This window comes from Podarcis melisellensis (assembly GCF_964234715.1).
Source record: "Podarcis melisellensis genome assembly, chromosome: 15".
Classification (NCBI taxonomy): domain Eukaryota; kingdom Metazoa; phylum Chordata; class Lepidosauria; order Squamata; family Lacertidae; genus Podarcis; species Podarcis melisellensis.
In genome coordinates, this window is record NC_138532.1 from 4,490,302 (window position 1) to 4,505,092 (window position 14,791).

A 14,791-nucleotide genomic window follows, 5' to 3' on the forward strand; every position below is an offset into this window, starting at 1 on the left:
AGGGTGGTTAACTGATAGATACGTTTCCTTGCCCATTTGCTTAAAATGTGAGCTGAAGGCAGCATTCAAGTGGTGCATCACCTCTTCCTCACTGTCCTGCATTAGGAGAGATACCTCTACCAGGACCCTAAATCTATTTCTCCATCTCCCTCATTTTAAGCTGGTTAATAAAATTTCTGCTGGATCAGGTCAGTGGGCCATCTAGTCCAGCATTTGTTCTCCTAGTGGAAAGCCAGATGCCCATGGGAAACAGGACGTGGGAGCAACAGCACTCTCCCATCCTATGGTTTCCAGCAACTGTATGGTTTCCAGAAGCATACCACCTGGTGGACAATAGGAACAGAGGGCATGTACATTCATTGATTGAATTGGTGGCCTTGTGTTCTGACCAAGGATGCCCCTCCTTGCTTTCACCACCTGCATACTGTGACAAAAGTAACACAAGCCAATTAGGAGAAGGCAATAAAAGCATGGAATAGGCCCGAAACAAGAAAGGTGCTCATTGCAGCCAATCAGAGAACCCTTCGCTAAAACTGTATGTTTGTTATTGTGCTGTGTATTGCCTACATCTTGTGTAAATTGGAAATACCAATAAAAACATTTTGAAACTGCAGCTGGCTGATCCTATACTATCTTAAGGGACTGTTTTCACACAGTGAAAAGCCTACCAAGTGGCTCTCAGACAGGACAAAAGGAAATAAAAGCCAATTTTTGCCTATCTGAGAAGACACTGCTATGTTGGTGGGGAACTGAGGAGCGCTGCATATCTGCACCTGCGTGAATCAGTTCTTCAACCAGTCTTTTTCCAGAACGAAGGCTTTTTCCAGGTCTTTCTCTTCCAGCGTCTGATCTAGGAGAGGACCTGAAAAGAGTGAAGCTGGTCTGAGCACCGTAGCAACTGCTCCTTGGAGTTCTGAGGCAGTTAGAATGCAGCTTGCTTTGAACGCTCGGAAGAACACAAATCCAGGGTCCTGGTCGTTTGGAACAGTTGGCAACTGCTTGGAGGCAGTTTGCATTCGAATACCAGTGTGATTCTGCATCTTTTAAAAGACACTTTTTTTGTTAGATGTAAGCTGATGCAAAGGTTGGATACAGAATGTGGAAATAAACACCCCAGCTGCCAGTTTCAAAGGAATGAGCAAGCAAGATTTGAAATAAACAAATACACAGATAACATTGGGTTTGAACACCACTTTTAATAACAGCAACTTTATTCAATAGTACTGGTGGATCTGATTGTCCAGTATCCCTTTTCTAAAAATGAAAAGTTTTATAAAAACTCTATGGGGACAGACAAGTATTATCTCCCTATTAGTCTGACAGAGGTTGGAGACGTCTGGTACTGTGAAATAATTTCTTGCTTAAGTTAGGGCCACTTTGTAAATTCATGATGAGGGGGGTCTTTGAGTTTCCCAGCTCATTGGTTGCTTTCCTGGTCACTTGAATAACCATTCTCCCTTCAGTCACTGTGTTGGTCCCCAGGTAGATGACTCCTTTGAGAATCGGTGATGTTCATGTGCTATGGACTCAAAATATTTCTTTGTAGATTTACAGGTCTTCTACAGAGACTTTTTCTGTACATGCTCGTGGGGATTCCTTCCCTTCTAAAATGTGGGACTGAAAATATCCAGCAATCCCAATCTGAACCCCTGAATGGGAGACTGCCCTCAGCGGCGGAGCAAGCTGACTGGGCGCCTGGGGCGGTATACGTGCCCTGTGCCCAGGGGCAGGGCCAGCTGCCCGCGGGGATGGGGCCAGCTGCCTGCGGGGCAGGGGGCAAGACGCTCCATGGGGCCTCCAAGGAGTCTGCCTGCCTCCTCCCACTCAGCCACCCTACATCTGAGGGAGAGTCAGCGGGTAGACCGTTTGGGGCAGTGTGGAGCCTGTGGGCACCCAAGCCACAGCATCTCTGTATAGATAACAATTTTGCCGTGCTGTAGCGGGAAATCTCTTCCTAAATACCTGTGGTCTTCTGTCAAAGTCATTCCTAGCTGTAAATCACTGTGGGAAAACTGTAAGGGGAAGAATTGTATTTACGGCAACGATAAAAACTGGAACTCAGTTCTGGCTCCTCTCAGGTTGGCACTGTTGCCATTATAAGAGAACAAGGAAGACGTTTGTGGTGAGTTCCAGCACCTCTTTTTCTAGAAAAATAGCACAGAGTTTCTACCTTGGGGCCCGCTCCACTGTCATGTTTGGTGTTCAGCAGCAGAAGTTTTTGAAGGAATCCTGTAAGCAGGGCCAGTTGGGGGGAGGAGTTGCAGGGGGGCATTTGGCCTGGGGCAAAACCTCAAAGGGGGCCTCAGATTTAGTCACTTCTTAATATTTCTGGTATTTGATTCTTCTCTCAGCTTGTTTCTACCTGCAGCAGACCAAAATGTGACTCCCACTCCCAGCTTAGAGCTGCAAACTTAAGCAAATGAGAAATGTGATTTGGTAAAAGACATGGTTCTTTTTTTGTTCGCAGATATTTCATCATATTTAATTACATCTTAGTTCTTTGGTGTGTGGTGCTATTTTGTTTTGTGTTGCATCATTTTAAATTTTTTATTCTGCCTAAAGCTGGAAGTGGCCTAGGTCTCTCTGGACCCCTGAAACCGGGTGTCCCTGATCATTGTTCTTGCTGGCCAGGGTTGAGAGCAGCACACAGGCACTCAAAGGCTTGGCCAGTATTCTCTGTAAAATGGACTGCAAACACACACACAGAGGCAGCATGCCCCAGAACCTTTTGTGATTTGCAGTGTTTCTGAAATGCAGAAAATTCGAAAAGCACCATAAACAGTAGAGTCTGCAGCAAAACAAGCACTCCAGCATACGTTTGCGATGAGATAACATTCTTTTTATTGCTAAAAGAGATATAGCATAAAATAAATATCTACAGGAAAATATAACAGTTTTATACTTTTCATTTATTCCCCCTATTTATAGTTAACCCTATGTTGTAAGCATCCCAGGGTGGGATACAGAAACATTCAGTTAAAAACAACAACAGAATATGCATAAGAAAATAAATATACACAACGTCCCCTGCTTCCATTAAAAAAAAAGCCAGTCACAGGACTGGAACCATTCCTTAGCCATATTGCTAGTGAGCTTGGCATGGGTTCCATTTTAATATGACTTTGACATCTCCGCCAGTTAGGGGGGTTTTCTTCTTCACATTCCAGTGTCACAGAAGAGAAGTACTGTCTGTATTTCATCCTCAACTTTGGGTTTTCAGTGTCTGTAACACTTTCTGGGTCATTTACAAATTTTGGCTTGGAAGTGTTTATTTCACTCCTTTTCCAAAAATATTTTTCACCCAGAATCAGAGTTCTGCTTAAAAGCTGCGAAGCTGCAGCAAGAAACCCAATCTAGATGGCCATTCCAGCACGTTGTTCTGTGGGTATCGGAGGCACTCCCAAAACCTCTGGAAGCGGAATTCCTTCGTTTGTTAATACAGAGTGAAGATTCCATGAAATGGAAATCAGTACACAAGTACCCGCTGCCAACTCTATCCTTCCTCCAATTGAAAAGAAGGTATTGATGAAATTCTCGTCTTTTCCCGGCTCAAAGATGTTGCATAGAGCAAAGGCCATCCAAAGAACGGTCACCGCAGTGGCCACTGAGGCCATTGGCATCAAGTCCTGGGCCACAATGATTTCATCTGGCAGGGACTCCTCATCATTGAATGGTATGCATATCATGTTGGTTTTCTTCACAGTAACTCTTCTGACAGAACAGGCACCCCAGATGCCAATGCCCACAATGCCCTGCTGGTTGCTGCCCATGATTTTGTCCACTTGCCACACTCTCCAGTCAAGGTTGGCAGATGTGGAGCAGATGCTCATTAGGCAGCCCAGGACAGCCAGGAGAAAGGCAGCGAGTTGCACGCAGGACACCCTGCACAAGAGGCGGACTGGGAAGGACCCATCATGCGCCTGGGGTGGAAGATCCTCTTTAGTGCTGGGAAGGCTGGCGATAGAAGGCATGCTGGAGAAAAAGACAGACAAAAGATAACCGTAGGCACCTGGGGCGGCACACATACCCTGTGCCCAGGGGTGGGCCAGCCGCCTGTGGGGTTGGGTTGAGCCGGGTTGAGCCGGGTTTACCCTGGCAGGTGCATTCTTCCATTGTCTCCTGAGACAAAGCAGCTGAAAACAGAACAGCAGTTTTGGAACCACTGGTAGACTAAAGGAGTCAGAATTATCAGTTTGCATCCTTCCTAGTAGCTGGTAGCTGAAGAACAGCCCCCAAATACTTTAAAAAACAGGGTGCAGCCTGCATCCTTGTGAATGTCTTCTGTGTGCTGTGCAAACTGTATAAACTGGTAAAATATTAATACATGACATGACTGAATGGCATACACAGAAAAAGCAGAAGGGGGGCACCCCCACTTATAGTTAATGAACTCTGAATAAAAAAGGTTATTCCTGCTCTTAAGTCTCCACACATGAAGTTAGAGGCACAAACATGTCTGCTTCTTAAGTTTTTGCCATCTGTTATGATACAGTTCAACCTCCACCCCACCCCCACTTAAAATCTGGGGGGAAGTTGGGAAGAATCAGTAGCACATAGCAGTTAGCTGATGGTGAACTAGACACCATCTCCTTCCCTGTTTAATACCTGTAACTTCTTCAATGAGAGCCAGCACCTCCTTCCTGCTTTCCAAGATCTGTTTTGTCACATATAACCACAATTGGCCATCATTTTTCTGGCTTGGGTGTCACGGTTCTCGGCTAACTTGATTGTAATGAATTTGCAGTCACATCTCTCTTCAATGGGTTCATTTCTTAGAAATTCATCTTTCTAATTTCCTCCATTCTGAAGCACCGCTGAGTTATGAAGAGTTTAAGTGTCCATCAATTAATGTCAAAACACAATGAAATACCCACCAAACTACATTTGACATCCACTAGAATACCAAATGAATTTACTAATGGCCTGCTCCTCTGCTATGAGAATCTTAGGAATTTGTGGAGATGGGGAAAGAGGCTCTTTTTACAAAATGTGAATTGGCCATTTATTAGGGCTCTTCAGTCCTTTTGAGAAGTAGCATAATGATTTGTTTGAACTATCAGCAGTCCACAGGACCAAAAGGGATTTTTGTTCTGGGTTTCCTGGTGAGGTCTGTTGTGTTCTTAATGAGCTAACCTAAGTAACCATCAAGTGTTTCCTATTTGGTGGTTAGTTTTTAGCCTCTCATTGCTCCCAGAGCCTTGCTTGTGTGGTGGGCTTATTCTGTTTAATTGTTTTAAAATTTATATCCAAACTTTCTGGCATCCATGGAGTTGTATCGTGCTAAGTTCCACTCAGAATAGTCCCAATGAAATGGAATGAGATGTAACTACACTGAGTAGGATTTGCATTTAATACAAACCAAAGTCTTCAAGCTTACAAGCCAATCAGTAGTGAAATCCACATAAGTTTAAATTTAACAGTTTAAGAAAACAAACAGTCTGAAAGCAGACCACTTCATTAGCAAGAGCATTAAATAGGAACCAATACTGCATTGTCATTTGCCAAAAGTATAAAAAGTGATGAAGAATCCTTTTCAGCCTGAAGGCCATAGTCTATTCTAGGCAGCCTTCAGAGACCATATTCCAGTAGCTGGAACTTTTGCTAGATTCTACGCAAACTGACACACTCCATCTAGGGAAGCAAGAGGCATTGTCAGAGTTCAAGGACACAGTCTGGTCCACTCAAGCACAGCTGAGAAAATGTGGTCTGAGAAGAATATGGAGGGTCACGTTAAGACACTTGAAGATATTTATATGCTAATGCAAGAAGCCTTTGAGCCAAGATGGGTGAACAGGAGTGCTTGGTTTTTAGAAAATAGCCTTTATATAGTGGGCATAACAGAAACCTGGTGGAACAGAGAACCAATAAAAGGTAAAAAAGTAAAGGACCCCTGGATGGTTAAGTTCAGTCGAATTCAACTATGGGGTGTGGTGCTCATCTCCACTTTCAGGCCAAGAGAGCCAGCTTTCTGGGTCCTGTGGCCAGCATGACTAAACCACTTCTGGCGCAGCCAAACACTGTGATGGAAACCAGAGCGCATAGAAAAGCCTCATACCTTCCTGCCACAGCTGTACCTATTTATCTTCTTGTGCTGGTGTGCTCATTGAGGGGCAGTATTTCAATTTGAGCAGGAAAATGAGAGTACCCCTAAACATTTTTTAAAGAAAAAAAGCACTGCCTGGTTGTAATAACAGGTGACTTCAGCTACACTCAACATAGACTCACTACATATGTGTTACAGCCATGACAAAGAGGTAACATTTCTTGATGCCCTCAATGACTGTAGCGTAGAAGAGTTTGTGTTGGAAAAAAACTAGAAATGCCTAATCTTATGTGGTACTCAGGACCTGGTGCAAGACGTACATGTCACTGAGCTGATTGGGAGCAGTGACCATAGTACTATTAATTATATATACATATAAATGTCCAATTGCCAAGAAAATCCAACATGGTCATGTTTGATTTCAAAAGAGGAAACTTCACCAGAATGAATATATTGATAAAAAGGAAGGGGAAAGGCCAAACCAAGAGGGTCAAAACAGGGCAATTATGCAGAAAATGTGTAGATAGAAAAATGCAAGTAAATGAAAATAAGGAGTCATACCCAACTAACTCCTACTCAGAGTAAATTCATTAATGGACCTAAGTTTATTAATTTCAGTTTGTATACCCTGAGTAGGACTAGCAATGGATATAAACCAATGACTGAGGCTGTGATAAGCACTGGACAATATAGGGCCATCCTGAGCACTACTTTCCAGCATGGCCCCATAATCCACCCCCTGGGTCCATCCATCAAGTGCAAAGAGGCTTGCTGCCATGCCCTCGTCCAGATAGACAACCTATTTACTGGTTGGTGGTAGTGTTTCTTTTTACAGCAGATGCCTTGCATGGGGTTTATGTACATGCAGGCTGTACATAGGAAGCTGCCTTATACCAGGTGAGGCTACTTAGCCCAGTATTGGCAGTAGGTTGGCAGGCAGAGGTGCTTCCTATCATCTGCTACCTAATCCTTTAGACTAACATTTCCAGAGACTGAACTTGGGACCTTCTGCACTTATAGCACGCAGAAAGTGCATTCACCTGATGTGCTGTTTTTTAAAGGCACACAAAAGGTAGAGATCAGCTAAGTTTGTTCTGGGTATAATTGACTGCGTCAGACCAACACGGCTGCCTACCTGAATCTAGAACAAAAGGTCATGTCTTTAGAAGATGCATCCTGGCATCTTTATAGAAGAACAAAAGCCTTTACTTGCTGATGTCTGTTGATTGAGTTGTGATAGGGTGCAGGATAAACTAAATCACAAAGCTAAAGTGTGTTAGAACTTTGGGGTAGGAGAATTCAAATAGCTGAATTGAAATCAATGGGGCCAACATTAGCCAAAACTAGGGAGAGGAGCAAGATTATATTTTGCTGGGATTTTAATGAGAAACTAATTTAGTAAGTACTAATTTTGTACCTTTTGAACCAATATGCAAATTGAAACACAATTATATTTCAAAATTTGCCCTTCTTTGAATTTTGCAATGCAGTTCTCCAGCTAAACAGTGTGTATAAACAATGCATATACTAGGGGAAAGTGTACATATACATATAAATAGATGCATTAATAAAAACAGCATTCAAAAATGCATTATATTAAGGAAAATTTCTTGCACAAATTGTGTATGTATGACAAAAATTTGTACATTGGGACAGTAAAATGCTGAAGGATTTTTTAAACAAAAAACATAAATTGCTACGAAAATGTGGAGAATTTAAGATTTGGAAAAAAATTAAAAACAGAGGAACTGAAATTGATAAATATCTACTCAGAAATAAATCTTATGGGATTCAATAAGACTTACTCCCAGGCAAGTGGTGTTAAAATCTCAATATTCATCCAAGCCTTGGTAATTCTTTTCTTTCATGTATAAATCATTCACCTAGAATGATTTTGTTTGTGAGTATAAGAAATACTGTATATTCTAGTAGCTAGAGAGCTAAAAATGAAAATGACAATTTAAATAACCCAAATATTTCCTGGAACATAAAGAAACATTTTCAATAATGCCATACTTCCCTTTGTTACGCAAGTATCCATATTTCATTTCTTGTTTGTCCCCGCTAGATGGCACTTACATACCACAACAGCCCAAATGGGTGATGTGAGCGGTCAGCAGGGGACAGCAGCAGGACATAAATCTAAGTGAAATGCTGGGAAAATGTTCTGACTAACTTTATGAAGGAAGGAGAATGGAAGCTTGCCATTATTACAGTGCCTCTGGAACAGAAAGATGGTTTTAAGGCAAGGCGGGGGGGCGGGGGGACCCTGCTCTTATATATGTCACATAATGAGCATCTTTCTCTTCAGCTCAAATAATTGTTTCATGATGTCTCTCAGAACCTGCATTGGTAAAATAGGGGACAATTCAGGACAAAATGCACCGAGGAATAAGGGGCCCAAAATGGGCCATAAACTTAACTATAAAAAGTAAATGAAGCTGTGCTTTATGAGAGCAGTGAGTCATATGTGGACCTTGGGAAAGATGGAGCTTTCATCAGAGTTGTGTGTACAGTACAGCTTGGTAGAGATTGGGTTGGCTTTCCTAAGGATCAGGCATGATCTGAAAGCAAATCTGAAATGGAAATTCAAATGAGCCTAAAACCTGGATAGCATAAAATGAGGGCTCCCTGTGGATATTCCCACAATTTGTATCTAAATCTGAGTGCACCTAAATCTGAGTTATGAGGGACCACCACTGCTAACATCTCAGCAAAGGTACATTGATATAAGGAATCAGGCAGTCTTTCATTTCATTGATGAGGATGGAGGCTAGTGAGGGGACTAGCTCCAACTGGAGCACAGGGGGACAGGATCAGTCTATTTACAGTCTGTCTCACTTTCACATGTGTTCAACCATCAGTCCATTCTGCCCGGTTTTTGTGTATGAATTTTTCAAAATACCTTCTGTTGTTTTTGTACTGTTTTAAAAACTGTTTTATCTGTTTTATCATATACTTTGAGATACATAAGAATAAGAATATGAAAACAGAGAGGTTGCATTTCAGCTGCTTTTAACTATTTTGTAGCTGCTTTTAACAATGAAAATTATGAAGTTTTCTGTCTCTGTCTCTCACACACAGCTGTTGCAGCCTTTATCTTTCAAAGGCAGCAAGATCTAAATTAAATAGCATCTAAGGCAATAGAAAACACTCAAGTGTAATAGTCAATTTTGATTACTTTGTGCTCTGACTCAAAAGCATAGTGTCTTTCATACCTGTTTCTCCACACATTCACTCTATATATGGAGGAGGGAGTAGATATGAGTCATTGGCCCCACCTACCATCCTCCAGTGTGGAGAAAGAAGTCTGAAAAGAGGCACTCATATGCTTATGCTCTCTGCATGCACGTGTCTGGGGAGATCTGCTGGGCAGGGCTGTCAACTGGGCAGAGCATGTCTATGCTCACATGACTCTATGTGCATGTGCCCTCATGCAGACTTTCCTCTCTGTTTCAAATGTGACACTAGATGGCAACAGTGAGCTATGGCAATTTCAACTTTTTTTTTTTTTAAAAAAAGCATTTTCACAGTGTTTTTTCACAGTGTGTGTGTAGATTCCACCTGAGTCTTGGGACCCTTTATAGTAAATGTGACTAGTCCAAATAAAGTTCTATGTGTTTTTTAATTTCTTGTATGGTTTCTTGAGTGCATGTCCAGCTTCTAAATCCTTGTGCCCAGACCAGTGGCCAGTTGGTAGATCTGGTTGGACTGGTCTAGTCGATAAGGAAGCTTGTTTAATTGACTTACCTTTCATCTTGACAAGTTCTACTTGAGAAATTGACACATAACTTTAAGGTGACATGGGGCCAGAGTAGAAATGATTTGTTTTTTGCGGTGTAGAATGGTTTTACTGTTTTTACAAACCTGATATTTCTTCACCTGTGTGTTATAGGGAAAGAAAAATATTAAAGTTGGAAGTAATGCTCTTAGTATGGATAGTCCACAGCAGTTCACCTGTAACATCTTTAATTTTTGTGATCATTTATGTTCTTTATAATTTATATTTTTGTGTATAGTGTTTCTGTAAATAGATTTTTGTTATATGTGTGAAACTCAATCAAATGTATTTTTAAAATAAGGGGCCTGCTAATAGGGGTAGAACCTCCATGTTAGCAGGCAGGTCATGGTTTCTTACTGAGAGGTAGTATGGGAGAGGGAAGCAGGGGGAAGGTACAGTGCACATATACCAACAGGAGCACCGGTGAATGGCTCTGCCAATGTGTTTGCACTGCACCAACCTCCTATCCCTTTATCCTCTCCCTCCTAGCAAGCAACAGTTACCAGAAAGATAACACAGCAGTCAGAGGCAGTAATGCTTCTGAATATTAGTTGCTAGAAACCACAGGATGGGAGAGTGTTTTTGTGCTTGGTTCGTGTTTGAGGGTTTCCACAAGCATCTGGTTGTCCAATATGAGAATAGGATGCTGGACCAGGTGGGGCACTGGTGTGATCCTGAAGACTCTTCTGGTGTTTTGGTTCTGCCTTCAACAATTTTTGAATAAGGTTAAAGAGTATTAAATCTGGATCCACAGCTGCACCCAAAATTCTCCTTCATACTTGCAAGTGAAATTGGGAAAGGGGAAAATCCCATTTGATATTCTCCAGGTGGGATGCTGAAATTCTCCCATAGTTGAGTAGGAACTCAAAAATGAAAAATTGGCATTCCTATTTAAGGGGGTGGCTGCATCCATTCTGGTCTCTTTGCCTATGGATATACACACTGGGTTTAAAAAATCCCATGGAAATCAGCCCCTGCCAGGCAGCTTTGAAATGGTGATCAAATAGATGATCAAAGGTTGGAATGGTCTCTTCTTAAAAGCAGTCAAGCAGCCCTTTGAAATTTATGTAAAATGTTGTACTACAGTAGGGGTTCCACCACCCTTATTCCTAGGAAGAGGCCTCTAAAAGTTCATTTGAAGTAGCTAATTCAAACAGTCCATAGAATAATTTATTAAAGAATACCTGGATATCATAAAAATAAGAAATCATTTCACTGTCAGTTTTAAGAAGGCAGTAGAAACATAGGAATCTGCACTAAACTAGAACCCTATTGTCCAAACTCTGCAGCAGCACTTTCCATGGCTTCAGGCAGGATATTCCAGCCCTGACTGGACATGTTGAGGATTGAATCTTGGGCATTCTGCTTGCAAATCAGAAGCTCTGCAATCAAACAGTGTGGCACTTCTGCACTGGGAATCTTTTGGAACAATGCTGCACAACAGAGAATGTGGTGCCCTTATGATATATGATTCTATTTACTATCCTCTGTGTCTCTCTCTTCTAGCCTGGTATCCCCAGCTCACATGGAGTTCTGCCCCTCCTTCTCCTTCTCGGTACCAACCAACTCCAAGGACCTCCCCCTAGTCTACATCATTCGGACTTGAAATCCTAAACCTGGCCTTTGCCTCGGCCCACTAGTGCCCCACAAAGAAGGAGCCCCACTCCACCTTGCCTGGCAGTCTTGTCCTCTGATGGTTTCAATTACTGCCCTTTGTCCCCTGCTAATGCCCATCCAGCTCGCTCTGTTGAGCTGGCTTGGCTCATTAGCCTAACTGAAGGGAGGGTAGGGATGGTAAAGTTTGGTAAAGTTTAGGGAAACCTTGATTAATTCAAACTTTTACTAAATCATAATACATTAATGAGGAATCTAGACACCCACCCACCCAACTCATGGGTAAAGGTGAAGGGACCCCTGACTGTTAGTCGTGGACGACTCTGGGGTTGCAGTGCTCTTCTAGTTTTACTGGCCAAGGGAGCCGGCGTACTAAGCCAATTTCTGGCGAACCAGAGCAGCGCAAGGAAATGCCGTTTACCTTCCCACCAGAGCGGTACCTATTTATCTACTTGCACCTGATGTGCTTTTGAACTGCTAGGTTGGCAGGAGCAGGAACCGAACAACAGGAGCTCACCCCATTGCGGGGATTTGAACTGCCGACCTTCTGATCGGCAAGTCCTAGGCTCTGTGATTTAACCATCTCATAGCAATATGTTAATCAATCAGTGCATTTCTCAAGAAACTCTCCTGGCACTTTATAAATATAGTACTGCTACTGTGCATTCCACAGGGAATTAAAGAACAGAGCATCAATGCTTTATCAAATGAACGGTCTAACCTAGAGATATGCTACCAGTGGCCTTTCAGATATTGTTGTCTGACAACTCCCACCATCTCTGATTATTGGCAATGCCATCTGGAGCTACTGGGAGCTCTGATAGGCCACTGGTTAAATTTAACTCATTACTAGCAACTGCTCAAACAGAGGTTGTCCAACACAGGAATAACCAATCTGGAGTCACAATTCATGACTGGATGATCACCAATATGGCACACTGCAATAGGGGGGACGGGGGACCCCTCAATGTCAGATTTGTAAGAGGACTGGCGAGTCACAATTATTTTATACACACCTTAAAACTGGTAAGAACATGCTCTCATTCTCAGGCAGAATGCAGTTTAGTGCAAATGTATGTTGATTTCTGAATGTTGCCACATTCCAGAAACTCCACAATTGGTCTTTCAATTTTTAAACAACTGTCGCGTCAAAAGGATGAGAGGGATTATCCTTAGTACTGACATCAGATTTCTAGTGTCCCAGGGTTTATTTAAGAAACAAAACAAGGCCATATTTGGAAGATATTTATAAACACCTGAATGGCTCCAATTCTATGATCACAGAATAAAACCAAATGTAACTGTGTAAAGCAATGCTTTTCATTCTCCTGTCCACATTCCCTTTAATGTGAATTTGTTAGGCTACGACAGCAAAATACACCTATGGAAAAGTACTCACTTGGGGGGAAAAACACATTGGGAGCTAGAACCACGAAAAAATACAGAGAAATAAAAGCTGCCATCACAAAAGGCCCATCCACACATTCCCTCACTTTGGTCTGGGCATTCCCACTTGTGATTTTTGCCTTGGATTTTGCTTAGGGAAAGACCTCTGAAGCCCTGTTTTCCCATTCATTCTTCCTATAATCAATAGTCTGCTTTTTGTGTTGTCTCTACCTTCAGCTCCGCTCACTCATTGCAGAGAGTCAGAGAATCAGAAAACCAGAGAATCAGACAATCATTCGACATATACAAAAGGATCCAGGACCCTTGCAATACACACATTTTGACCACACAGTATATCTTTGGATCACAATTTTTACATGACTGACTGCTAAACCAGGAAAAGTAAACTGGAAGTGTACTGCCCTACCTCTCCCACTGTGCAAAATATCCCTGCATATGGGAGCTCATGTAAGGCCAACATTCTTTGTTCCCTATTTTTGGGGTGCCTTCTTTTGTTTGTGTGTGTCACCATTTTTATGTGGCTGCATTTATTATCACTGTGGGGTTCAAAATCCAGAAGTGGCCCATGCCTCCAAAGGCCCTGAAAGTGTCTGGAATGGAGATGCCAGAATGAATGGAGAAGACTCACACCAACTGCACTTCTCCAAGCCAAGAGTTGAACAGTTGACTTGGGGCTCATCATGTAACTCATCATAACAACATGGACTAGATGAAGACAACTTCATCTATGCCTAGTGTTATGAGTTTCGGGAACATAGACTGTATGCCAAGACCCTTCTAACCCCTGGATGCAGCAGCTGTTAAAATATAGCTTCCTGATGAGGTGACTGCCTGGGTGATGGGCCATTGAAGGGAACAAAGGAAGTGGATCTGTGTGAGGTGGCAAATGTGTGCTCCTCCTCCTCAACTGGCTGGTATATAAGACAAAGGTGAGAGTTGAGTGATGTGAGCCAGAGGAAAAAGCAGCAAAAAGGCAGAGAGAGAGAGCGAGAGCGAGCGAGCGCACCATGCCTAATATCTGCTGGAATCCAAGGCTATGGCTGTGGGAGAAACAAGACCTTCTTGGGATGTTAACGTTCTGAACCCCTACATCGTAGGCTCAGGTTGTATATACAGTGGTACCTCGGGTTAAAAACTTAATTCGTTCTGGAGGTCCATTCTTAACCTGAAACTATTCTTAACCTGAAGCACCACTTTAGCTAATGGGGCCTGCTACTGCCGCCGGAGCACGATTTCTGTTCTCATCCTGAAGCAAAGTTCTTAACCTGAGGTACTATTTCTGGGTTAGCAGAGTCTGTAACCTGAAGCGTCTGTAATCTGAAGGGCATGTAACCCGAGGTACCACTGTAAGTGTAAATAAACCATATATCATAAAGACAGCACAGTCTCTGCTGTGCCTCATTCCTAAAGGAAACATGAATCCTGAATAAGCACCTGGAACCCCTGGAATCTCACCCTGCTCAGAGATTGAGGTGGCATGAGACACTATTTAACACAAGAACATATGAACAGTCTGCTGAATAAAGCAATGGCTCATCTTAGTCCAGCTTCCTGCTCTCAGAGTGGCCAACCAGATGCCTTTGGGACCTGAACACAACAGCATTCTACCATCTATTCTAGCTCCAGGTTCCACATTTCATTCATTAATTGTGCATCAAATAGAATTCAGGGCAGCATCCATGGGGTTCACAGGCGGTTTCCCATCCAGGCATTGATCAGATTTCCTTAGGGTCATCAAGGCTGCTGCACCATGTACTGCCAAGCCTTGCTCTGTGGCAATTGCTTTTGAATCACGTATTATCAGAAGGAAGTTGCAGAATCTGGCTCTTCTTTTCTTTTTTTATTATCTTTTAAAATATTATGTAGCCTTGCCTTGCCAAGAATCATAGAACTGCAGAGCTGGAAGGGACTGCAAGGGTCATACAGTCCAGCCCCCTGCAATGTCG

At 42.6% G+C, this 14,791-nt stretch overlaps 1 protein-coding gene across 1 annotated transcript in view; it reads left to right on the forward strand.

The window, feature by feature from the left end:
• LOC309358229 (uncharacterized protein) overlaps window positions 1-14,791 on the forward strand; it is a gene marked incomplete at its 5' end in the record, with an annotated part of 93,575 nt that overhangs the window by 18,370 nt on the left and 60,414 nt on the right. Inside the window, one exon of the mRNA XM_081891186.1 lies at window positions 13,062-13,175. Within this exon, the coding sequence (XP_081747312.1) occupies window positions 13,062-13,175 (114 nt within the window). The remainder of the gene's footprint in view (window positions 1-13,061; window positions 13,176-14,791) is intronic.